Raw genomic sequence first — 25117 nt, forward strand, 5'->3', positions numbered from 1 at the left:
AGGCCTGTTCCTCGCTCTGGAGTGTCTTATTAAAGACTGAGGTCACTGTTACTTTAACCTCCCTGTGTGCAGCCTCATCTGTGTTAGGAACACAATAACTGGCGACGAGAATATGAATCCAACTCAAAGATGCAGCAAACTGTGGGCATCCTGGAGAAATTCTCGGAGGGTGAGGACTGGGAAGCCTATGTCGAACGGCTAGACCAGTACTTTGTAGCCAACGAGCTGGACGGAGAAGGAAGCGCTGCAAAAAGGAGAGCGGTCCTCCTCACATTCTGCGGGGCACCGACCTACAGTCTCATGAAGAATCTTCTGGCTCCGGTGAAACCCACAGATAAATCGTATGAGGAGCTGTGTACACTGGTTCGGGAGCATCTTAACCCAAGGGAGAGCATGCTGATGGCGAGGTATCGGTTCTACACGTGCCAGCGATCTGAAGGTCAGGAAGTGGCGAGCTACGTTGCCAAGCTAAGGCGACTTGCAGGACAATGTGAGTTTGACAGTTACCTGGAGCAAATGCTCAGAGACTTTTTTGTACTGGGCATTGGCCACGAGACCATCCTACGAAAACTTTTGACTGCAGAGACACCGACCCTCAGTAAGGCCATTGCGATAGCACAGGCGTTTATGTCCACCAGTGATAACACCAAACAAATCTCTCAGCACACAAGTGCTAGCAATGTTCATAAATTAACTGGAACTGTGTTTGCGAGCAGAAATGTACAGGGCAGAACCCACGAGTCTGCAACTGCCAGCAGGCCTCAGGTGACCCAAATGACTCAGAGTCCCCAACAAAGGATGAATGCAAGGCAATTCACACCATGTTGGCATTGTGGAGGCTTCCATTCAGCCTATTCATGCCACTTCAAAGGGTATGTTTGCAAGAGCTGTGGAACAATGGGGCACCTCCAACGAGCTTGCAAACGAGCTGCAAGCTCTGCAAAACCTGCTCACCACCACGTGACAGAGGAAGATCGGTCCATGGTGGATCAAAGCAATTTCGAGCCTCAAAGAGAGGAGGCAGATGCTGAAGTACATGGGGTGCACACATTTTCGACGAAATGTCCACTATAATGCTAAACGTAAAATTGAATGGCTTACCCATAGCCATGGAACTGGACACTGGCGCTAGCCAATCCATCATGAGTAAAAAGATGTTTGAGAGACTGTGGTGCAACAAGGCATTCAGACCAGCCCTGAGCCCCATCCACACGAAACTGAGAACGTACACCAAAGAGCTTATCACTGTCCTGGGCAGCACCATGGTCAAGGTCACCTAGGGCACAGTGTACGAACTGCCACTCTGGATTGTCCCGGACGATGGCCCCACACTGCTTGGAAGGAGCTGGCTGGGCAAAACCCGCTGGAACTTAGATGACATCCGAGCGCTATCACATGTCAATGAGGCCTCATGTACCCAGGTTCTTAACAAATTTCCTTCCCTTTTTGAGCCAGGCATTGGAAACTTTTTCGGGGCGAAGGTGCGGATCCACTTGGTCCCAGAGGCACGACCCATTCACCACAAGGCGCGAGCGGTACCTCACATGATGAGGGAGAGAGTGGAAATCGAGCTGGACAGGCTGCAACGCGAGGGCATCATCTCCCCAGTGGAATTCAGCGAGTGGGCTAGCCCAATTGTTCCAATACTCAAAAGTGATGGCACGGTCAGGATTTGCAGCGATTATAAAGTAACTATTAATCGTTTCTCGCTACAGGACCAATACCCGCTACCTAAGGCGGACGACCTATTTGCGATCTATTGGCAGGAGGCAAGAAGTTCACCAAGCTCGACCTGACTTCGACCTGACATGACGCAGGAGCTGGAGGAGTCTTTGAAGGGCCTCACCTGCATCAACACGCACAAGGGACTGTTCATCTACAACAGATGCCCATTTGGAATTCGGTCTGCTGCAGCGATCTTCCAGAGAAACATGGAGAGCCTACTCAAGTCGGTACCACACACGGTGGTCTTTCAGGACAACATATTGGTCATGGTCAGGACACCGGCGAGCACCTACAAAACCTGGAGGAGGTCCTCCAGCGACTGGATCGCGTAGGGCTGCGGCTGAAGAGGTCGAAATGCGTCTTCATGGCAATAGAAGTGGAGTTTTTGGGGAGAAAGATCACGACGGACGGTATTCGGCCCACAGATGCCAATACAGAGGCTATCAGGAACGCGCCCAGGCCACAGAACGTCACGGAGCTGCGGTCGTTCCTGGGACTCCTCAACTATTTTGGTAACTTCCTATTGTAGTTAAGCACCCTTTTAGAGCCCCTACATGAGTTATTGCGTAAAGGTGAGAACTAGGTATGGGGAAAAAAACAAGTAATTGCTTTTGAGAAAGCCAGAAACATTTTATGCTCCAACAAGCTGCTTGTATTGTATAACCCGTGTAAAAGACTTGTGCGAGCATGTGACATGTCGTCGAACGGAGTCGGGTGTGAATTACAACAAGCTAATGTTGCGGGGAAGTTGCAACCTGTCACCTATGTTTCCAAGAGCTTGTCTAAGGCCGAGAGGGTCTACAGCATGATTGAGAAAGAGGCATTAGCGTGTGTGTTCGGGGTAAAGAAAATGCATCAGTACCTGTTTGGCCTCAAATTTGAGTTGGAAATTCACATCCCTGTTCGCTGAAAACAAGGGGTTAAATATTAATGCCTCAGCCCACATACAAAGGTGGGCACTCGCGCTATCAGCGTATAACTATACCATCCGCCACAGGCCAGGCACTGAGAACTGTGTGGATGCTCTCAGTCGGCTACCATTGCCCACCACGAGGATGGAAATGGTGCAGCCTGCAAACTTGTTGATGGTGGTGCAGCCCGCAGACTTGTTGATGGTCATGGAAGCATTTGAAAATGATAAATCACCTGTCACGGCCCGCCAGATTAGGACTTGGACCAGCCAAGATCCTCTGCTGTCCCTAGTAAAAAAACTGTGTACTGCATGGGAGCTGGGCCAGCATCCCCGTTGAAATGCAAGAGCCAATCAAGCCATTCCAGTGGTGAAAGGACGAGCTGTCCATTCAGGCAGACTGCCTGTTGTGGGGTAATCGTGTAGTGCTACCAAAAAAGGGCAGGGAGACGTTCCTCTGACTCCGCGTACCTTTATCTTCTGCAGTAACCTTTTGTGTGGCACCTTATCGAATGCCTTTTGGAAATCTAAATATACCACATCCATCGGTACACTTCTATCCACCATGCTCGTTATATCCTCAAAGAATTCCAGTAAATTAGTTAAACATGATTTCCCCTTCATGAATCCATGTTGCGTCTGCTTGATTGCACTATTCCTATCTAGATGTCCCACTATTTCTTCCTTAATGATAGCTTCAAGCATTTTCCCCACTACAGATGTTAAACTAACCGGCCTATAGTTACCTGCCTTTTGTCTGCCCCCTTTTTTAAACAGAGGCGTTACATTAGCTGCTTTCCAATCCGCTGGTACCTCCCCAGAGTCCAGAGAACTTTGGTAGATTATAACGAATGCATCTGCTATAACTTCCGCTATCTCTTTTAATACCCTGGGATGCATTTCATCAGGACCAGGGGACTTGTCTACCTTGAGTCCCATTAGCCTGTCCAGCACTACCCCCCTAGTGATAGTGATTGTCTCAAGGTCCTCCCTTCCCACATTCCTGTGACCAGCAATTTTTGGCATGGTTTTTGTGTCTTCCACTGTGAAGACCAAAGCAAAATAATTGTTTTGAAAATCATTGAGAGTTGGCGTGCAGGTGCAGCGGGCGGTGAGGGTGGTGGGTGGTATGTTGGCCTTCGTGGCTGGGGGGTTTGAGTGTGGGGGCGGGGGGGTCTTGCTGCAGTTGTGCAGGGCCTTGGTGGGGCCTCACCTGGAGTGTTGTGTTCCATTTTGGTCCCCTGGTCTGGGGAGGGACATTCTTGCTGTTGGGGGGGTGCAGCGGGGGTTCGCCGGGCTGGTTCCCGGGGTGGCTGGACTGGCATGTGGGGAGAGACTGGATCGGCTGGGCCTTTATGCACTGGAGTTTGGAGGGATGGGAGGGGATCTCGTGGAAACATGTGGGATTCTGGTGGGACTGGACGGGTTGGATGCGGGAGAAGTTTGGGATTGGGATGGGGGGGACTTCTTCACTCGGGAAGTTGTTGACCTGTGGAGTTCCCTACCGCAGAGAGTTGTTGATGCCAGTTCATTGGATGTATTCAAGAGGGCGTTAGATATGGCCCTTACGGCTAAGGGGATCAAGGGGCATGGAGAGAAAGCAGGAAAGGGGTACTGAGGGAATGATCAGCCATGATCTTATTGAATGGTGGTGCAGGCTCGAAGGGCCGAATGGCCTACTCCTGCACCTATTTTCTATGTTTCTATGTTTCTATCTCCACAGCACACACCTGGGTATAGTAATGATGAAAGCGATAGCCAGATCCCATGTGTGGCGGCCCGGTATCGACTCTGACTTAGTCCTGTGTACGGCAATGCAGCGTATGTGCTCAGTTGAGCAACGCGCCCAGAGAGGCACCACTAAGTTTGTGATCCTGGCCCTCCAGACCATGGTCGAGGATCCATGTCGACTATGCGGGCCCGTTTCTCGGTAAAATGTTCCTGGTGGTGGTCGATGCTTTTTCAAAATGGATTGAATGTGAAATAATGTCGGGAAGCACCGCCACCGTCACCATTGAAAGCCTGAGGGTCATGTTTGCCACCCATGGCCTGCCTGACATACTGGTCAGTGACAACGGGCCATGTTTCACCAGTGCCGAGTTTAAAGAATTCATGACCCACAATGGGATCAAACATGTCACCTTAGCCCCATTTAAACCAGCCTCCAATGGGCAGGCAGAGCGGGCAGTACAAACCATCAAACAGAACCCTAAACGAGTCACAGAAGGCTCACTCCAAACCCGCCTGTCCGGAGTACTGCTCAGCTACCGCACGAGACCTCACTCGCTCACAGGGGTGCCCCCGGCTGAGCTACTCATGAAAAGGATACTTAAAACCAGATTCTCGCTGGTTCACCCCAACCTGCATGATCAGGTAGAGAGCAGGCAGCAGCAACAAAATGTAAACGATGGTCGCACCACTGTGTCACGGGAAATTGATCTGAATGACCCTGTGTATGTGCTAAACTATGGATATGGTCCCAAGTGGATCGCGGGCACGGTGATAGCTAAAGAAGGGAGTAGGGTGTTTGTAGTCAAACTAGACAATGGACAAATTTGCAGAAAGCACCTGGACCAAACGAGGCTGCGGTTCACAGACTGCCCTGAACAACCCACAGCAGACACCACCTTTTTCGAGCCCACAACACACACCCAAAGGATCAACGACACCATGCCGGACCAGGAAATCGAACCCATCGCGTCCAACAGCCCAGCAAGGCCAGGCTCACCCAGCAGCCCTGCAGGGCCAACAACACACCAGCCCAGCGAGGGCACAGCCAACACACCAGAACAGACATTTGTACCGAGGCGTTCCACCAGGGAAAGAAAGGCTCCCGACCGCCTCACCTTGTAAATAGTTTTCAATTTGACTTTGGGGGTGGTGGGGGGGGAGTGATGTTGTGTATCTATAAAGCATGCACTCCCATGTTCCACCACCAGGGAGTGCATCCCCTGAAGTCCCAAGGGATCCCAGCATCCCTTGGGAGCACTGTATATAAGCCGGCCCCTAAGGCCTGCTCCTCACTCTGGAGTGTCTTATTAAAGACTGAGGTCACTGTTACTTTAACCTCCCTGTGTGCAACCTCATCTGTGTTAGGAACACAATAAGTTGAACCTTTGAACTCTCTGACCTGCAATCATTTAATTTTACTCCAATTGACTGTCCTCATTTAATGTCAGCTGTGGCTCAGTGGACAGCACTCTCGCCCTGTGAGTCAGAAGGTTGTGGGTTCAAATCCCACTCCAGGGGATTTGAGCGCAGAAATCTAGGCTGACCCTCCAGTGCAGTGCTGAGGGAGCGCCGCGCTGTCGGAGGTGCTGTCTTTCAGATGAGACGTTAAATCTGCTCTCTTAGGTGGACGGAAAAGATTCCATGGCACTATTTCGAAGAAGAGCAGGGGAGTTCTCCCCGGTGTCCTGGGGCCAATATTTATCCGTCAACCAACATCACTAAAACAGATTATCTGGTCATGATCACATTGCTGTTTGTGGGAGCTTGCTGTGCGCAAACTGGCTGCCGCGTTTCTTACATTACAACAGTGACTACACTCCAAAAAGAATTTCATTGGCTGTAAAGCACTTTGGGATATTCTGTACTATCAATGTGAAAGGCGCTACAGAAATGCAAGTCTCCTTGCCTCACCAGTCATCAGAACATGGATACCAAGACTAGTGTTCCCAATAAAGAGAAAAAAGAAAGATTTGCATTTATATAGCACCTTTCACAACCACCGGATGTCCCAAAGCACTTTACAGCCAAAGAAATACTTTTTGGAGCGTAGTCACTGTTGTAATGTAGGAAACGTGGCAGCCAATTTGCGCACAGCAAGTTCCCACAAACAGCAATGTGATAATGATCAGATAATCTGTTTTAGTGATGTTGGTTGAGTGATAAATATTGGCCGGGATACCGGGGATAAAATAGTGCCATGGGATCTTTTCCACCTGAGAGAGCAGACGGGGCCTCGGTTTAACGTCTCTTCCGAAAGACGGCACCTCCGACAGTGCGGCGCTCCCTCAGCACTGCACTGGGAGTGTCAGCCTGGATTTTTGTGCTTGGAGTGGGACTTGAAACTACAACCTTCTGACCCAACGGCGAGAGAGCTGTCCACTGAGCCATCCTCAATGAATCCTGTGATCTTGCTATTTCCTTCTGGAATGTTATTTTTTTCTACGCCATGTTCTCCTTAACTCTGTAACTTCTTCATTTTTTCGCTTGCCAGTGATAAAATGGTGGCTGGGCGACATGAATGCCACTCTCTCTGCCCGCTCTCCATGGGTGACAGACAGCCTCACCGATGAGAGCTCGCTAGTTCATCCAGCATGTACAAGAAAAATATTCAGTGGAACGGGAATCGCATTCATTTTCCTACCAGTTCCCGAGGTAGATTATCCTGGGGTGCGCGTCATCTTTTGTCAAGAACATTGTGTGAAAGGAAATGTGCGTGCAGGTGCATTTATGTGTCTGCGCGAGGATATTTATGTGTGTGTATGGGTGAATGCATGAGTTTGTGCATGTGTGCTTGTGTGCATGCCTGTGTGTTTGCATGTATGTGCGTGTGCGTGTTTGTTTGCGTGAGTGTGCATCTGTGTGTATTTGTGTGTGTGTTTGTGAGTGTGTGTTTTTGAGTGTGTGTGTGCATGTTTGTAAGTGTGTATATTTCTGAGTGTATGTGTTTGTGAGTGTGTGTTTGTGAGTTTTCTGTGTGTGCGCATGTTTGTGAGTTTGTGTGTGTGTGTGTGTGTATGTGTTTGTGAGTTTGTGTTTGTTTGTGTGTGTGTATATGCATGTTTGTGAGTTTGTGTGCGTGTGTTTGTGCGTGCGTGTGTATGTACGTGTGTTTGTGAGTTTGTGTGTGTGTGCGTGTGTATGTACATGTGTTTGTGAGTTTGTGTGTGTGTTTGTGAGTTTGTGTGTGTATGTATGCGTGTGTGTGTGTGTGTGTTTGTGTGTGTGTGTTTGTGCATACGTGTGTATGTACGTGTGTGTGTGTGTGTGCGAGGTTGTCATTGGAGCTCCCAAAGACAAAGGAATCAAATCATCCTCCTCCCCTCCCCCTTTCCAAATGTTCCTATACATCTGGGGAATCAATGTCTCATTCATTGCACTTCCACAGAGATGGAGATTTGTTGTGAATCCAGTGCAGTAGCCGAGCCTTACTGAGCTCCCTGAGTCTGGGATCGAGCTTCCAGAAACAGGCACGGGGTCTCACTGCTGCCTCTATTTTTTTCAATATCTTTTGTGTTTGCTGTACAGCAGACCGAGGACAGGGAGTTGCCTTGTTCCCAGGCCTCGCTGGCTGTGTTACATTTGAAAGACAGCAGGTACTTGCAGCCTATACTGGGGCTCGCTCACCCGGTGACGGGATGGATTGAGAGGAATGAATCTAAATAAAGAATACCCTTATGGTCTTAATGGTCTCGGGGTAGTTTATGGGTCTGTAATTCGGAACTAGCCAGCCCAGAGTGCAGTAAAATAAAGTGAATTGTAAGGCCTGGCTTGTATTCTTTTCATCTCTGTCCTGCTCCCAGTGAGGTTTGTCTCGAACATCCTATTTATACCGTCGTGCTCGTGCCAGAACTGAATCTCGATAGGAACTGAACTCCACCAGCACAGATTAACCTCACATCATCGTCATAGGCAGTCCCTCGAAATCGAGGAAGACTTGCTTCCACTCTAAAAGTGAGTTCTTAGCTGGCTGAACAGTCCAATACAGGAATTACAGTCTCTGTCACAGGTGGGACAGACAGTGGTTGAAGGAAAGGGAGGGTGGGGAGTCTGGTTTGCCGCACGCTCCTTCCGCTGCCTGCGCTTGATTTCTGCGCGCTCTCGGCGACGAGACTCGAGGTGCTCAGCGCCCTCCCGGATGCTCTTCCTCCAACCTCACACAACTGTCACAGCACAACATTTCTGAGATCTGAGGTACTGCAGGTTACACAGTGCCTGTGATGCCCAGTCAGTAACTCACTCCCGGAAGGTGAGTACTGTATAAGAAAGAAAGAAAGAGAAAGAGAGAGAGAGAGAAGGAGAGAGAGGAGACAGAAAAAAAGAAACAGAAAGACTTGCATTTATATAGCGCTTTTTATGACCTCAGGACATTCCAAAGCACTTTAAAGTCAATGAAGCACTTTTGGAGTGTAGTCACTGTTGTAATGTCAGAAACACGGGAGCCAATTTGCGCACAGCAAGCTCCCACCCACAGCGACGAAACAAATGGCCAGATGTTCTGTTTAGTGATGCTGGTTGAGGGATAAATATTGGCCAGAATACCAGGGAGATTGGCCCTGCTCTTCTCCAAATAGTGCCGTGGGAGATTTTACGGCCACCTGAGAGAGCAGGCGGGGCCTCGGTTTAATGTCTCATCTGAAAGTCGGCACCTCCGACAGTGCAGTACTCCCTCAGCACTGCACTGGGGGTGTCAGCCTGGATTATGTGCTTAAGTCTCTGGAGTGGGACTTGAACCCATAACCTTCTATTTCAGAGGCAAGAGTGTTGCCATTGAGTTATCCATTCACGGGATGTGGGCGTCGCTGGCAAGGCCGGCATTTATTGCCCATCCCTAATTGCCCCTTGAGAAGGTGGTGGTGAGCCGCCTTCTTGAACCGCTGCAGTCCGTGTGGTGAAGGTGCTCTCACAGTGCTGTTAGGGAGGGAGTTCCAGGATTGTGACCCGGCGACGATGAAGGAACGGCCGATATATTTCCTTGCGCCTGCCCCTGACCATTCTAGGTGGTGGAGGTCGCGGGTTTGGTAATTGGACAGTTAAATTGTGGTCAGGATCTGAGTGATGTCATCGGACCCTGATTTGCATATGGCCTTTAGGACCTCGTCAGCTTAGGGCAGCTGGCTTTGCTGCCTGTCCAGAACCTGAGTTAAAATTGTGGATGGCAGGATCTGGGCAGTCAGGGCACTTTCACTGACACGCCAGCTTCCACTGACAGAGTGAGAAGAGTTAAAATTTCCTCAGAGTGTCTATCTAGATATAAACAGATATAATCTAAATATACCCAGCAGGTCAGGCAGCAACTGTGGAGAGAGAAACAGTTAACGTTTCAGGTCAATGACCCATCGTCAGAACTGGAAAAAGTTAAAGATGTACCAGGGGCAGGGAAAGGGCGGAGGGGAGGGAAGAATAGAAGGGAAGGTCGGTGCTAGGGTGGAAGGCAGGAAAGATTAGAGAGACAAAAGGGATGATGGTGCAAGGCCCGATGATGGGATGGCGATGGTCGCCTGCCACTTTAATTCTCCACTCCACTCCCACTCTGACCTCTCCGTCCTCGGCCAGTGAAGCTCAACGCAAGCTCGAGGAACAGCACCTCATCTTTCTTTTAGGCACTTTACAGCCTTCTGGACTCAACATCGAGTTTAACAATATCAGACCATAATCTCTGCCCCTATTTCTTTTTTTCTCTTTCCCATGGCATTTACGCCCTCTCTAGACTCATCTTTTGTTTCTTAACTTGTCCCATTATCATCTTCTTTTGCCTCGAATCTCCCTTTGTCTCTCGAATCTCTCCTGCCTCCCTCCCTATCACAGACCTTCCCTTTTGTTCTTTCCTCCCCACCCGCTTTCCTCGGTCCCTGCACTTGCTTAAAAACCTGTTACATCTCTAACTTTTTCCAATTCTGACAAAGGGTCATCGACCTGAAACGTTAACTCTGTTTCTCTCTCCACAAGTGCTGCCCGACCCGCTGGGCGTTTCCGGCATTTTCTGTTTTTCTTTCAGAGTCCTGCATCCGCAGTATTTTGCTTTTGTGTCTATCGAGATTATGTGCTCAAGTCCTGAAGTGGGGCTTGAACCCACTACCTCAGAGGCAAGAGTGATGACACTGAGCCAAGGCGGACACTCAAACAGGACACTTATTAGAGGCACTCAAACATTGATAAAAGAGCCACTGGATAGAAAAGTTACACCATTTGTCTGGTGTCATTGATTATAATTAATTCCAATGATTATTATGCTTTTCACTTTATTAAGGGAGCTTTGGAGCTGTCTTAAATGTTCATGCAATGAACTAGCTCAAAGGTTGGTCTATCAGCACTGCAGCGCCCCCTGGTGAATGGCCAAGTGAGGATGACTAGCATTCAGAGCGCAAGGGGCAAAGACTGTGCTTAAGTCACGTGGTAAAATACCCATGTATTATCTCTGCTCGTGTGAATTTTTAGCTGCAGCGAGACACTGGGAATTAAAAATGAATTTGTGAAATCCAGGATTTCGTTTCTCTTTTCTCTTGAGATGGAACGAAAGTGCAATTCTGCCTGGAGGCATTAGATATTAGTGGCACAGGCAGTCTCTCCGCTCTTACATCATCACAGTCGGTCCCTCGAACGAGGATGACTTACTTCCACGAGTTCACAGGTGTTTCGATGAAGGACCCGATGTTCCAGTCCTGAACTCCAATTGAGGGGGTGGAAGATGCCTGTGCGTGGATTTTTTTAACGTGGGGTGGCCATTGCACACCAGCCACCACACGGGCTTGACAGAGCTAGGTCTTGGTCCAGTGGCAAGGGTTAACCAAGACGACTGAAGACCAGCTCTGCTGCACGGATCTAGTGCGTGCACATATCGCAGCGTGGGCTAGGCCCGCGCTGCCCCTGGGGCCCCGTACTTTCATCTGTCGCACCTCCGCCACGATCTCTCGTCGCTCCTCCGCCACAAACATTCACCGCATCGCGCCACAAACACTCGCCGCTCATCCGCCCCGACCTTCTCACCCCTCTGTACCTGGGTCCTGCCGATGTTCCTGCCCACGCTCCAAAACCAGGGTTTTGATGACGTCAACCAGTCGCCCATCTCAAAATCTTTGGAGCAGCTCGCGCTGAAGGTTGAAATGGTATGCCACTCCAGCTCTTTTATAGCCCGACCTGTGGAGCTGTTCTCTCGAAGGTCAGGGGGATTACATCAGATATACGACGCAGAAACAGGCCATTCGGCCCAAACAGTCTATGCCGACATTTATGCTCCACTCGAGTCTCCTCCCGTCTTTCCTGATAAATCTCTAAGCGTAACCCTCTATTCCCTTCTCCCACATATACTTGTCCAGCCTCCCCTTAAATGCATCGATACTATTCGCCTCAACCACTCCCTGTGGCAGCGAGTTCCACATTCTCACCACTCTCTGGGTAAAGAAGTTTCTTCTGAATTCCCCATTGGATTTCTCGGTGACTATCTTATATTGATGGCCTCTAGTTTTGCTCTTCCCCACAAGTGGAAACACTCTCTCTGTATCCACTCCATCAAAACCTTTCATAATTTTAAAGACATCTATTAGGTCACCCCTCAGCCTTCTTTTTTCAAGAGAAAAGAGACCCAGCCTGTTCATCCTTTCCTGATATGTATACCCTCGCATTTCTCATATCATCCTTGTAAATCCTCTCTGCATCCTCTCCGGTGCCTCCATATCCTTTTTATAATACGGCGACCAGAACTGTACGCAGTGCCCCAAGTGTGGTCTAATCAAGGTTCGATACAGTTTGAGCATAACTTCATTACTTTTCAATTCTATCCCTCTAGGGATAAACCCTAGTGCTTAGTTTGCTTTTTTTATGGCTTTGCTAACATAGAAACATAGAAAATAGAAGCAGTAGTAGGCCATTCGGCCCCTCGAGTCTGCACCGCCATTCAATATGATCATGGCTGATCCTCTATCTTAACGCCATATTCCCACTTTTCCCCATACCCCTTGATGCCTTTTGTGTCTAGAAATCTATCTATCTCCCTCTTAAATATATTCAGTGACTTAGTCTCCACAGCCTTCTGTGGTAGAGAATTCCACAGGTTCACCACCCTCTGAGTGAAAATATTTCTCCTCATCTCGGTCCTAAATTTCCTACCCCGTATCCTGAGACTGTGACCCCTTGTTCTAGACTTCCCAGCCAGGGGGAAACATCCTCCCTACATCAGTCTATCCAACCCAGTCAGAATTTTATACGTTTCAAAGAGATCCCCTCTCATTCTTTTAAACTCTAGTGAATACAGGCCTAGTCGACCCAATCTCTCCTCATACAACAGTCCTGCCATCCCAAAAATGTATCGTAAGGCAATAAAACTGAAGTCCGTCATCCCTGGAATCATTCACGTACATCTTTTCTGCAAACGATGGTTTGCTGATGAAAAATGTAACATTTCACACGACGAGGCAATGGGGAAGACCAGATGACAATATTATAATTGGCTTTTTATCAGCCAGATTTCATAAGCAACTCCCCAGGTGGGCAGACAAGCTGTTATTTTCACTTTCCATCCACCTGGGTGATCAAAATAATTAATATTGATGATTGTCCTGCAGAGAAAGGGCTTAGGCCGTCCTCGAAGATATTTGTCATTTGTGGACGGGCTATTCTTGATCGCCCTAAGTGGAGGAAGTGCATCCGGGAGGGCACTGAGCACCTCGAGTTTCATCGCCGAGAGCATGCAGAAACCAAGCACAGGCAGCGGAAGGAGCGTGCGGCAAACCAGTCCCACCCACCCTTTCCCTCAACCACTATCTGTCCCACCTGTGACAGGGACTGTGGATCTCGTATTGGACTGTTAAGCCACCTAAGGACTCATTTTTAGAGTGGAAGCAAGTCTTCCTCGATTCCGAGGGACTGCCTATGAGAGAGATTCTTGATCAGAGCTTGTATTGAACCTTGCTTAGACACACTTGGAGTGCTGTGAACTGATCTGATCTTCTTGTGATAAAAATTATATAGAGGCATTGGAGAGGGTGCAAAAAAGATTGAGTAGAATGATACCAGAGCTAAGAGGTTATATTTATAAGAAAGGTTGAACAGATTGGCTCTTTTCTCTAGAAAAGCGATGACTGAGGGGGTGACATGTTAGAGGTCTTTAAGATTATGAAACTGTTTGATAGGGTAGACCTAGGGAAGATATTTCCACTTGCAGGCGAGACCAAACTAATGGCCAAAAATATAAGATAGTCACTGATAAATCTAATAGGGAATTCAGAAGGAGCTTCTTTACCCAGAGAGTGGTTAGAATGAAAAATTCTCTACCACAAGGAGTAATTGAGGCGAATTGAGGCATTTAAGGGGAAGCTAGATAAACACATGAGGGAGAAAGTAATAAGAACATAAGAAATCGGAGCAGGAGTTGGCCTTTTGGCCCCTCGAGCCTGCTCCACCATTCAGTAAGATCATGGCTGATTTGATCATGGACTCAGCTCCACTTCCCCGCCGCTCCCCAAAACCCTGGGCTCCCTTATCGTTCAAAAATCTGTCTATCTCCACCTTAAATATGTTCAATGACCCAGCTTCCACAGCTCTCTGGGGCTGAGATGTTCACAGATTCACGACTCTCCGAGAGAAGAAATTCCTCCTCATCTCCATCTTAAATGAGCGACCACTTATTCTGAAATGGTGCCCCCTAGTTCTAGATTTGGATGATTGATCAATGATTTAGATGAAGGAATTGAGTGTAATATCTCCAAGTTTGCAGATGACACTTAGCTGGGTGGCAGTGTGAGCTGTGAGGAGGATGCTAAGAGGCTGCAGGGTGACTTGGACAGGTTAGGTGAGTGGGCAAATGCATGGCAGATGCAGTATAATGTGGATAAATGTGAGGTTATCCACTTTGGTGGCAAAAACACAAAGGCAGAATATTATCTGAATGGCGACAGATTAGGAAAAGGGGAGATGCAACGAGACCTGGTACATCAGTCTTTGAAGGTTGGCATGTAAGTGCAGCAGGTGGTGAAGAAGGCAAATAGCATGTTGGCCTTCATAGCTAGGGGATTTGAGTATAGGAGCAGGGAGGTCTTGCTGCAGCTGTACAAGGCCTTGGTGAGGCCTCACCTGGAATATTGTGTTCAGTTTTGGTCTCCTAATCTGAGGAAGGACATATTGAGGGAGTGCAGCGAAGGTTCACCAGACTGATTCCCGGGATGGCAGGACTGACATATGAGGAGAGACTGGATTGACTGGGCCTGTATTCACTGGAGTTTAGAAGAATGATAGGGGATCTCACAGAAACATATAACATTCTGATGGGACTGGACAGGTTAGATGCAGGAAGAATGTTCCCGATGTTGGGGAAGTCCAGAACCAGGGGTCACAGTCTAAGGATAAGGGGTAAACCATTTAGGACTGAGATGAGGAGAAACTTCTTCACTCAAAGAGTTGTTAACCTGTGGAATTCTCTTCCGCTGAGAGTTGTTGATGCCAGTTCATTAGATATATTCAAGAGGGAGTTGGATATGGCCCTTATGGCTAAAGGGATCAAGGAGTATGGAGAGAAAGCAGGAAAGGGGTACTGAGGTGAATGATCAGCCATGATCTTATTGAATGGTGGTGCAGGCTCGAAGGGCCGAATGGCCTACTCCTGCACCTATTTTCTATGTTTCTATTCCCCCACGAGGGGAATCATCCTCTCTGCATCTACCCTGTCAAGCCCCCTCAGAATCTTATATGTTTCAATAAGATCACTTTTCATTCTTCTAAACTCCAATGAATACAGGCCCAACCTGCTCAACCTTTCTTCATAAGACAACACCTTCATCTCAGGAATCCGCCTAGTGAACCTTCTCTGAACTGCCTCCAATGCAAGTATATCCCTCCTTAAGTACGGAGACCAAAACTGTTTGCAGTACTCCAGGTGTGGCTTCACCAAAGCCCTGTACAATTGTAGCAAGACTTCCCTATTTTTATACTCCAGCCCCCTTGCAATAAAGGCCAATATTCCATTTGCTTTCCTAATTACTTAATGAATAGAAGGATCTGTTGATGGTGTGAGATGAAGAAGTGTGGGAGGAGGCTCGAGTGGAGCATAAACACCGGCATGGACCTGTTTATAGAATCATAGAAGTTTACAGCATAGAAGGAGGCCATTTTGGCCCATCATGTCCGCGCCGGCCAACAAGAGGCTACCCAGCCTAATCCCACTTTCCAGCTCTAGGTCCATAACCCTGCAGGTTACGACGCTTCAGGTGCACATCCAAGTACTTTTTAAATGTGTTGAGGGTTTCTGCCTCCACCGCCCTTTCAGGCAGTGAGTTCCAGACCCCCACCGCCCTCTGCGTGAAGAAATTTCCCCTTAAATCCCCTCTAGACCTTCTACCAATTACTTTAAATTTATGCCTCCTGGTTGTTGACCCTGCCACTAAGGGAAATAGGCCCTTTCTATCCACTACATCTAGGCCGCTCATAATTTTATACACCTCAGCCTCCTCTGTTCCAATGAAAACAAACCCAGCCTATCTAATCTGTCCTCATAGCTTAGATTCTCCACTCCCGGTAACATCCTCGTAAATCTCCTCCATACCCTCTCCAGTGCAATCACGCCCTTCCTGTAATGTGGTGACCAGAACTGCACGCAGTACTCCAGCTGTGGCCTAACCAATGTTTTATACAGTTTTATACAGTTCAAACATACAGCTCTTGTATTCTATGCCTCGGCTAATAAAGGCAAGTATTCCGGATGCCTTCTTAACCACCTTATCTACCTGGCCTGCTACGTTCAGGGATCTGTGGACATGCACTCCTTTACACTTCTCAGTATCCTACCATTTAATGTATTCCCTTTCCTTGTTAGTCCTCTCTAAATGCATTACATCACACTTCTCTGGATTAAATTCCATTTGCTACAGTTCTGCCCACCTGACCAGTTGATTGATAACTTCCTGCAGTCCGCAGCTTTCTTCTTCATTATCATCCACACACTCTATTTTAGTATCATCTGCAAACTTCTTAATCATACCCACTATATTCAAGTCTAGATCATTGATGTATATCACAAAAAGCAAGTGACCTAGTACTGAGCCCTGTGGAACCCCACTGGAAATATCCCTCCAGTCGCAAAAACACCCATCACCCTTTGCTTCCGACTTCTGAGCCAATTTTGGATCCAACTTGCCACTTTGCCCTGGATCCCTTGGGCTTTTACTTTTGTGACCAGTCTGCCATGTGGGACCTTATCAAGAGCTTCGTTAAAATCCATATACACTACATCATACGCCTTTATCGACCCTCCTGATTACCTCCTCGAAAAATTAAATCAAGTTGGGCCAAATAGCCTGATACTGTGCTGTAAATACTTTGTAAGGCTTTGTAAAACTTTGACTAATAAGCTGCCCAGGTTCTGGTATATTGTCTCCAGGTTTTCTCCCTACTTGCAGTTCACTTAGTCCAGCCGTACATCTAAGGCCCTTGTGCCAACAATAATAACAACTTGCATTTATATAGCGCCTTTAATATAGCAAAGCATCCAGTGTTGCTGTTTATCTGTGCTCAAACTGTCTTCCACCTTTCCCTCCATTATAACAGTGACTACACTCCATTGGCTGTAAAGCACTTTGGGATATGCTGAGATCCTGAAAGGCACTGTATAAATGTAAGCTCTTTCTATTAATACTTTCTGTTTCAACTAAAACTGCCTATGTAAACTTTCCATGCTGTAACTGCACCCTCCCACCAGTGGTGGTGCTGCAGTGGCTCAGTTTAGCATCTTCCAGCTCCTCAGCCCAGCCTGTAACCCACAGAGAAACTCCTCCACTGAAACCACTTCGACTTCTCTGCTTCCCAAATTGTCAGAAGCTTTTCTGTTCAACTATGAATATATAACATGTTAAAAATCTTAAAACTGCCTACATGTTCTGCCACCTTTTTCCATTATGAATTCCTATATCCACATGTATAACGGAAACTGCCTATTTAAATTGTCAGGTTGTCAATTGCACCCACCGACCTTCCCGCCCATGGAAGTGCTGCAGGGCCACCACTGGCAGGAGTGTGTAATTACACCTTTTACAATTTTCCATTATAAATGTGGACAAAGGAATTTATAATGGTGTACATAAATAAGGGTATTTCTTAACATATGACCTTAAAATGGCTGTGTGCCCTTGTCTAGTTATTCACTACCCTCTAACCATGCTTCACCTGAAAATAACACCACATTTATATAGCATCTTTACAACAACAACAACAACTTGTATTTATATAGCACCTTTAACGTAGTAGCATCCCAAGGTGCTTCACAGGAGTTTTATAAGACAGAAATTTGACACCCAGCCACGTAAGAAGAAATTATGGCAGATGACCAAAAGCTTGGTCAAAGAGGTAGGTTTTAAGGAGCATCTAAAAAGTAGGAAAGAGAGATAGAGAGGCAAAGAGGTTTAGGGAGGGAGCCCAGGCAACAGAAGGCACGGCCACCAATGGTGGAGCGATTATAATCAGGGATGCTCAAGAGGGCAGAACTGGAGGAGTGCAGATATCTCGGGGAGGGGGGGTGTTTGTGGGGCTGGAGGAGATTACAGAGATAGGGAGGGGCGAGGGCCATGGATGAATTTAGAAACAAGGATGATAATTTTGAAATTGAGGCGTTGCTTAACCAGGAGTCAATGTAGGTCAGCAAGCACAGGGGATGACGGGTGAGCGGGACTTGGTGCGAGTTAGGGCACGGGCAGCCGAGTTTTGGATCACCTCTAGCTTATGTAAGGTAGAATGTGGGAGGCCGGCCAGGGGTGCGTTGGAATAGTCAAGGCTGGAGGTAACAAAGGCACGGATGAGGGCTTCAGCAGCAGATGAGCTGAAGAAGGGGAGGAGACGGGCGATGGTACAGAGGTTTTAGTTATGCCGCGGATAACGTAGTAAAACATTCCAAGATGCTTCACAGGAGCGTTATCAAACAAAACTTGACACTGAGCCACATAAGGAGATATTAGGACAGATGACCAAAAGCTTGGTCAAAGAGGTTGGTTTTAACAAGCGGATTAAAGGAGGAGAGAGAGCTGGAGAGGCGGTGAGGTTTAGGGAGGGAATTCCAGAGCTTAGGGCAGCTGAAGGCACCAATGGTGGAGTGATGAAAATTGGGGATGAGTAAGATCCTAAATTGGAGGAGCGCAGAGATCTTAGAGAGATGTGGGACTGGAGGATGTTACTGAGATATAGGAGGGACAAGGCCATGGATGAATTTGAAAACAAGATTGAGAATTTTACAAGGTTATATTGTTAGCACTGACGCACATTATCGCAATGACTTTGTAGGGGTTAAAAAGGAGGCTTTTCTCCCTCAAGGTGGACTAACTGATATCGTTAATCCACACCTCGCCCTTCTCCTGTTGTATAACAACCACGGAAGTGAACACACGAAATCCCAGGTTCAACCAGGTTTTATTACGAGCAATTGCAAGGGAAGGTTCAGTCGTGGAACCTCTGAAATACAAGAGTTTTCAAGCATAATTTATACAGGTTTTGGAGAGGAGCTATCCTCCTCAAAATCATCGAAGTTATATTGATTTGTCGACTCTTATCAGACGGGCTCTAAGTGTTTCATGCAACTGTCCATCTCTCATCATTGTTTTGATCTCTATCCCAGTCTATCCGACGCCTAGTGTAGTTGTACTGGCTTCTTTAGCTCTTCCTCAGGGACTTTTAAACAAAACTGCTGACTTCGGCTGTTTAAGTGTTACTAAGGTTAAGCTATAGTTTAATGCGTATAAGTGTGCTATATCTATACAAGCAAATGCTACATACATAGACAATTTATAAGTTCACTACCTTCAGCATAATTCAGATCCCCTATTTGCAACCTTACAATTTATCCCTTACAACTTCATAAAGTTGTGGTTCATAGGAGGTGCATGCCTGCTGATGGAAGCTGCCCTTTGTACTCAATATCCCCAAACATCTGAGCGGACCATAACTGGACACCATATCATGGCCAACCCTACAGATTGTCAACCAGGAGTCAACTGCCCATGTTGTAGTTGGGTGCTTCTCAAACGCTTGTGAACAAAACAGCAAGGGTGCACCTCAAATCTTCACCTATGGGGCCTTCGTGATAATGACAAACGTCTTTGTGGACTAATACAAACCAGATCCCACCTCGTTGGATCATGCATACTAACTCCCAAACCCGTGACCTCTACCACCTAGAAGGACAAGGGCAGCAGGCGCATGGGAACAACCTAAGAACATAAGAACATAAGAAACAGGAGCAGGAGTAGGCCACCAGGCCCCTCGAGCCTGCTCTGCCATTTAATACGATCATGGCTGATCCGATCATGGACTCAGGTCCACCTCATTGCCCGCTCCCCATAACCCCTTATTCTCTTATCGTTTAAGAAACTGTTTATTTCTGTCTTAAATTTATTCAATGTCCCAGCTTCCACAGCTCTCTGAGGCAGCGAATTCCACAGATTTCCAACCCTCTGAGAGAGAAGAAACATCACCTCCAAGTTGCCCTCTGAGCTGTACACCATCCTGACTTGGGAAATATATCGGCGTTCCTTCATCATCGCTGGGCCAAAATCCTGGCACTCCCTCCGCAACAGCACTGTGGGAGCACCTTCACCAAACGGACTGCAGCGGTTCAAGAAGGCGGCTCATCACCAAATTTTTAAGGGCAATTGGGGATTGGGGATGGGCAATAAATGCCAGCCTTGTCAGCGACGCCCATATCCCATATGAATAAAAGGAAAACTAAAATATCTGGTGGTCTACACAGCTTTTTATGCTGGTGGTGACAATGCTCGAGGGGCCGTATGGCCTACTCCTGCTCCATTTCTTATGTTCTAAGATAGCTGGAATTATACGCCAAGTCTGCATATGCTAAATAAATAATCCATTACCCCTCACTGAAACTGTGCTGCAAAAATAGTGAAAGCATAAGCTGCCTGCGAGCATAGGTACAGCCATGTTAGCCATAGCTCACTGGTCGCACTCTCGCACCGAGTGAGAAGATTATGGGTTCAAGTCCCACTCCAGAGACTATGGTCCAGACTTTCCATAAAGGCACTCAATGCCCGATTGCCCGCTGAGAAGGATCGCTAACGCTTGGTGAAAAGAAAAACGGGTGAGAATTTCCATTTTGAGGGGAAACATAGAAAATAGGTGCAGGAGTAGGCCATTTGGCCCTTCGAGCCTGCACCACCATTCAGTATGATCATGGCTGATCATGCATTTCGGTTCCCCATTCCTGCTTAAAGGTGTGTGGAACTGATCGCCCGCTGAAAAAAGTCGGTATTGCACACTCATTCTCGGTGGTCTCTCAGCGGGCAAGTGGAAAGTTAGCCAAATGGGCGGTCCTTACCGCGGTTGGGCCTACAGAGAGGGGAAAACCTAAAGAGAAAATTACCATCTTTAAAAAAAACACATACAAAGCAGTTTTAATCCTAATTGCCCTGGAAAATTTTAATTAAATAATTAAATAACCTTTTACTCACCTTTCTTTGCAGGGTCCCCCCCCCCCCCCCCTTACCGCACTTACGGCAATCTGGACGCCGGCGGATGAGCCCAAACTTACACCCGGCGGTTATTCTCAGCGTTGCATGTGGGCGGTCTGGTCCCGGCGGGCGACTTCAGATGTGGGCGATACCAAGGAAAAAACTTGCGTGCAAACTCTCGCCGGGCAAAAAAAACAGCTGTAACGTCGAGAAAATCGCCGACAATGAAGCCAAAGGTCTGGCTCATGAACACAAAATTCTAGGCTGACACTCCAGTGACGGAGTGCTGCACTGTTGGAGGTGCTGTGTTTTGATTGAGAACTTAAAGAGAGGCCCCCAACTGCTGTCTCAGTTGAACATGAATTCACAATTCCAAAGAAGAGCAGGGGAGTTTGTGGCACCTCTGACAGTGCAGCATGCCCTCAGCACTGCACTGGGGTGTCAGCTTGTGCGCAAGTCTTTGGACTGGGTCGAGAGCCCACAACCTTCCAACTCAGAGGTCACCTACATAGAGGAATGATAGGCTAAAGTTTGGGGTTAACTTTATTCATTTCCGATGAAAAAAGACTTGGATTTATATAGTGCCTTTCAGAACTACCGGACGTCTCAAAGCGCTTTACAGCCACTGTTGTACTGTTGTCACTGTTGTGCTGTAGGAAACGGGGCAGCCAATTTGCGCACAGCAAGCTCCCACAAACAGAAATGTGATAATGACCAGATAATCTGTTTTAGTGATGTTGAGGGAGAAATATTGGCCAGGACACTGGGGATAACTTCAAAATAGTGCCATGTGACCTTTTTCGTCCACCTGAGAGAGCAGATAGGGCCTTGGTTTCACGTCTGGTTTGAAAGACGGCACTTCCAACAGTGCAGTACTCCCTCAGCACTGCACTAGAGTGTCAGCCTAGATTTATGTGCTGCCCCTGGACTTGAACCCACAACCTTCTGACTCCACTTCTGTGCTACCACTTTGGTGGCAAAAACAGGAAGGCGGAATATTATCTGAATGGTGACTGATTAGGAAAAGGGGAGGTGCAATGAGACCTGGGTGTCATGGTACATCAGTCATTGAAAGTTGGCATGCAGATAAAGCAGGCGATGAAGAAGGCAAATGGCATGTTGGCCTTCATAGTGAGAGGATTTGAATATCAGAGCAGGGAGGTCTTGCTGCAGTTGTACAGGGCCTTGGTGAGGCCACACCTGGAATATTGTGTACAGTTTTGGTCTCCAAATCTGAGGAAGGACATTCTTGCTATTGAGGGAGTGCAGCGAAGGTTCACCAGATTGATTCCCAGGATGACAGGAATGACATATGAAGAAAGACTGGATCGTCTTGGCGTGTAGTCACTGGAATTTAGAAGAATGAGAAGGGATCTCATAAAAACATATACAATTCTGACAGGATTGGACAGGTTAAATGCAGGAAGAATGTTCCCGATGTTGGGGAAGTCCAGAACCAGGAGTCACAGTCTAAGGATAAGGGGTAAGCCATTTAGGACCGAGATGAGGAGAAACTTCTTCACTCAGAGAATTGTGAACCTGTGGAATTCTCTACCACAGAGAGTTGTTGAGGCGAGTTCGTTAGATATATTCAAAAGGGAGTTAGATGTGGCCCTTATGGCTAAAGGGATCAAAGCGTATGGAGAGAAAGCAGGAATGGGGTACTGATGTTGCATGATCAGCCAGGATCATATTGAATGGCGGTGCAGGCTCGAAGGGCCGAATGGCCTGCTCCTGCACCTATTTTCTATGTTTCTATCCACTGAGCCACAGCTGACAGACCCCAAATGTTAATCTGTCTTTTCTCAGTATGGGTACAGGCCAGCTCCACTACAAAGAACTACTTCTTGTCTATATCTATTTAGTATGTTTTTCACCCCCAATGTGTTGACCATGCCACAACATTTCATGAATGAAAACCCTTGAAGCCCCAAGGGGTGAATGGCTTCCCCGCGGGCCAATCAGAGGGGAGACTGGAGAAAGGAGCGGGCGGACTGCGGAGGCCTGATTGGAGAAGGGCGCGCCGACGTCCTGACGTCAAGGCGCCCAAAACCGCCCTGTCTCGGGGAGCGAGATTGCGTGCGGCCGCCATCTTTTTTTTCCTGTGTGAGGCGCCGGCGATTGTCATTCGGAGCAGGGGGGAAAATGGCGGGCAGACACCAGGCGAAGCGCTTCAGGCTCGACAGGGTGAGCGGCCGGCGAGGGTTTACAAGCCTCCAGCAGGTGTTCGTACCGCGGCGGCAGGGCGATGAGGAGAATAACTGGCGCCTCCACCCCGCACCGCTCCGCCCCCATCTCCCGTCCGAGGCGGCAGTGAGGGGGAGGCTGAACAAAGGGGCTTCGAGGCCTAGGCCGCAATGGATGGTCGCTGAGCCGGGAGCGGGCCTCTGATTTTATAAAATGGGCCCAGTCCCCCCCATTGCCCCTGGCAACGCAGCCCCTGGGCCCGTTAAAGGGCAGTCTCTGCTCACCACCCCTCCTGGTGCTGAGTTAGAGCAGCGTTTGCTGCAGGGGCACGGTAGCACCACGTTTTTGTCACTGGACCGGTGATCCAGAAACTTGGACTCATGATCCCAAAGGGACCCGAGTTCGAATCCCACCAGGGCAAGCTGATAGAAATTCCATAAATCTGGAATTTTAAAATCATGAGCAGGAAAAGATTTACAAGAATGGTTGCAGGGATGAGGAAACAGATGTTTTGCTGAGGAGGCTAGAACCAGGGTGTTACAGTCTCAGAATAAGGGGTTGGACTGAGATGAGGAGAAACTTCTTCATTCACTCAAGAGGGTGGTGATGGTGAATCTCTGGAATCCTCTATTCCAGAGATCTGTGGAGGCTCAGTCGTTGCCTATATTCAAGACAGAGATTGATAGATACTAAAGGGATCGAGGGTAATATTAATGAATGGAGATAAAGTACAAAGTGCTACAATACAGAGGGACCTGGGGGTTCTTGTACATGAAACTCAAAAAGTTAGTGTACAGGTACATAGAAAATAGCTGCAGGAGTAGGCCATTCAACCCTTTGAGCCTGCACCACCATTCAATATGACCATTGCTGATCATGCAACTTCAGCAAGTAATCAGAAAGGCAAATGGAATGTTGGCCTTTATTGCAAGGGGGATATAATATAAAAGCAGAGAAGTCCTGCTATAACTATACAGGGTATTGGTGAGGCCACACCTGGAGTACTGCATACAGTTTTGGTCTCTATTTAAGGAAGGATATACTTGCATTGGAGGCAGTTCAGAGAAGGTTCACGAGGTTGATTCCTGAGATGAAGGGGTTGATTTATGAGGAAAGGTTGAGTAGGTTGGGCCTATACTCATTGGAGTTTAGAAGAAGGAGAGGTGATCTTATTGAAACACATAAGATACTGAGGGGGCTTGACAAGATAGATGGAGAGAGGATTTTCCCCTCGTGGGGGAATCTAGAACTAGGGGGCATAGTTTCAGAATAAGGGGTCACCCATTTAAAACTGAGATGAGGAATTTCTTCTCTTGAGGGTTGTAAATCTGTGGAATTCTCTGCCCCAGAGAGCTGTGGAGACTGGGACTTTGAATATATTTAAGGTGGAGATAGACACATTTTTGAACGATAAGGGAATAAAGGGTTATGGGGTGCGGGCAGGAAAATGGAGCTGAGCCCAAGACCAGATCAGCCATGATCTTATTGAATGGCAGAGCAGGCTCGAGGGGCCAAATGGCCTACTCCCAATTCTTGTGTTACATGTATAGCCTGGAGAGTCTGGGGTTGTTCGCCTTGGAGCAGAGAGGGTTGAGAGGAGATTTGATGGTAGGTTCTAGACAGAGTAGAAGTGTTGAGTTTGGCAGAAGAACCAAAGGCGATATGAGGAAAATGTTTTTTTAAACGCAGCGAGTGGTTAGGATGTGAAATGCGCTGCCTGAAAGGGTGCTGGAGGCAGACTCAATCGTGACTTTCAAAAGAGAATTGGATAAGTACCTGAAAAAAAAATGCAAGGTTAAGGGGAAAGGGTGGGGCGAGTGGAACCAGCTGAAGTGCTCTTGCAGAGAGCCAAGATGGGCTGAATGGTTGTCTCCTTTCCTGTAACCATGCTGATTCTATGAATTAAAAAGCTAGTGTCAGTAATGGTGACCATGAAACGACGGGATTGACGTACGAACCCATCTGGTTCACTGGTGCCCTTTAGGGAAGGAAATCTGCTGTCCTTACCTGGTCTGGCCTGCATGTGACTCCAGTCCCAGTGTGGACTAATAACTGCCTTCTGAAATGGTCAGCCACTCGGTCGCTACAGTGAAGTATAACAGCACTGTGGGAGTACCTTCACTGCAGCTCT

At 47.7% G+C, this 25117-nt stretch overlaps 1 protein-coding gene across 9 annotated transcripts in view; it reads left to right on the forward strand.

The window, feature by feature from the left end:
• Nucleotides 1–22857: 22857 nt before the first annotated feature.
• The window catches only part of LOC139239204 (heterogeneous nuclear ribonucleoprotein L-like), a 60798-nt gene continuing 58538 nt past the window's right edge, over nucleotides 22858–25117 (forward strand). For 4 of the 9 annotated variants that reach the window (XM_070867847.1, XM_070867852.1, XM_070867855.1 and 1 more), the window contains exon 1: nucleotides 22860–22986. In XM_070867847.1, the coding sequence (XP_070723948.1) occupies nucleotides 22945–22986 (42 nt within the window). In that variant the 5' untranslated portion in view covers nucleotides 22860–22944. Of the gene's footprint in view, nucleotides 22987–25117 lie in introns of all 9 variants that reach the window. The other 5 variants (XM_070867850.1, XM_070867853.1, XM_070867848.1 and 2 more) reach the window with 2 other exon arrangements.

The sequence above is a fragment of the Pristiophorus japonicus genome, chromosome 26, assembly GCF_044704955.1.
Source record: "Pristiophorus japonicus isolate sPriJap1 chromosome 26, sPriJap1.hap1, whole genome shotgun sequence".
In the NCBI taxonomy this organism is placed as follows: Eukaryota; Metazoa; Chordata; class Chondrichthyes; family Pristiophoridae; genus Pristiophorus; species Pristiophorus japonicus.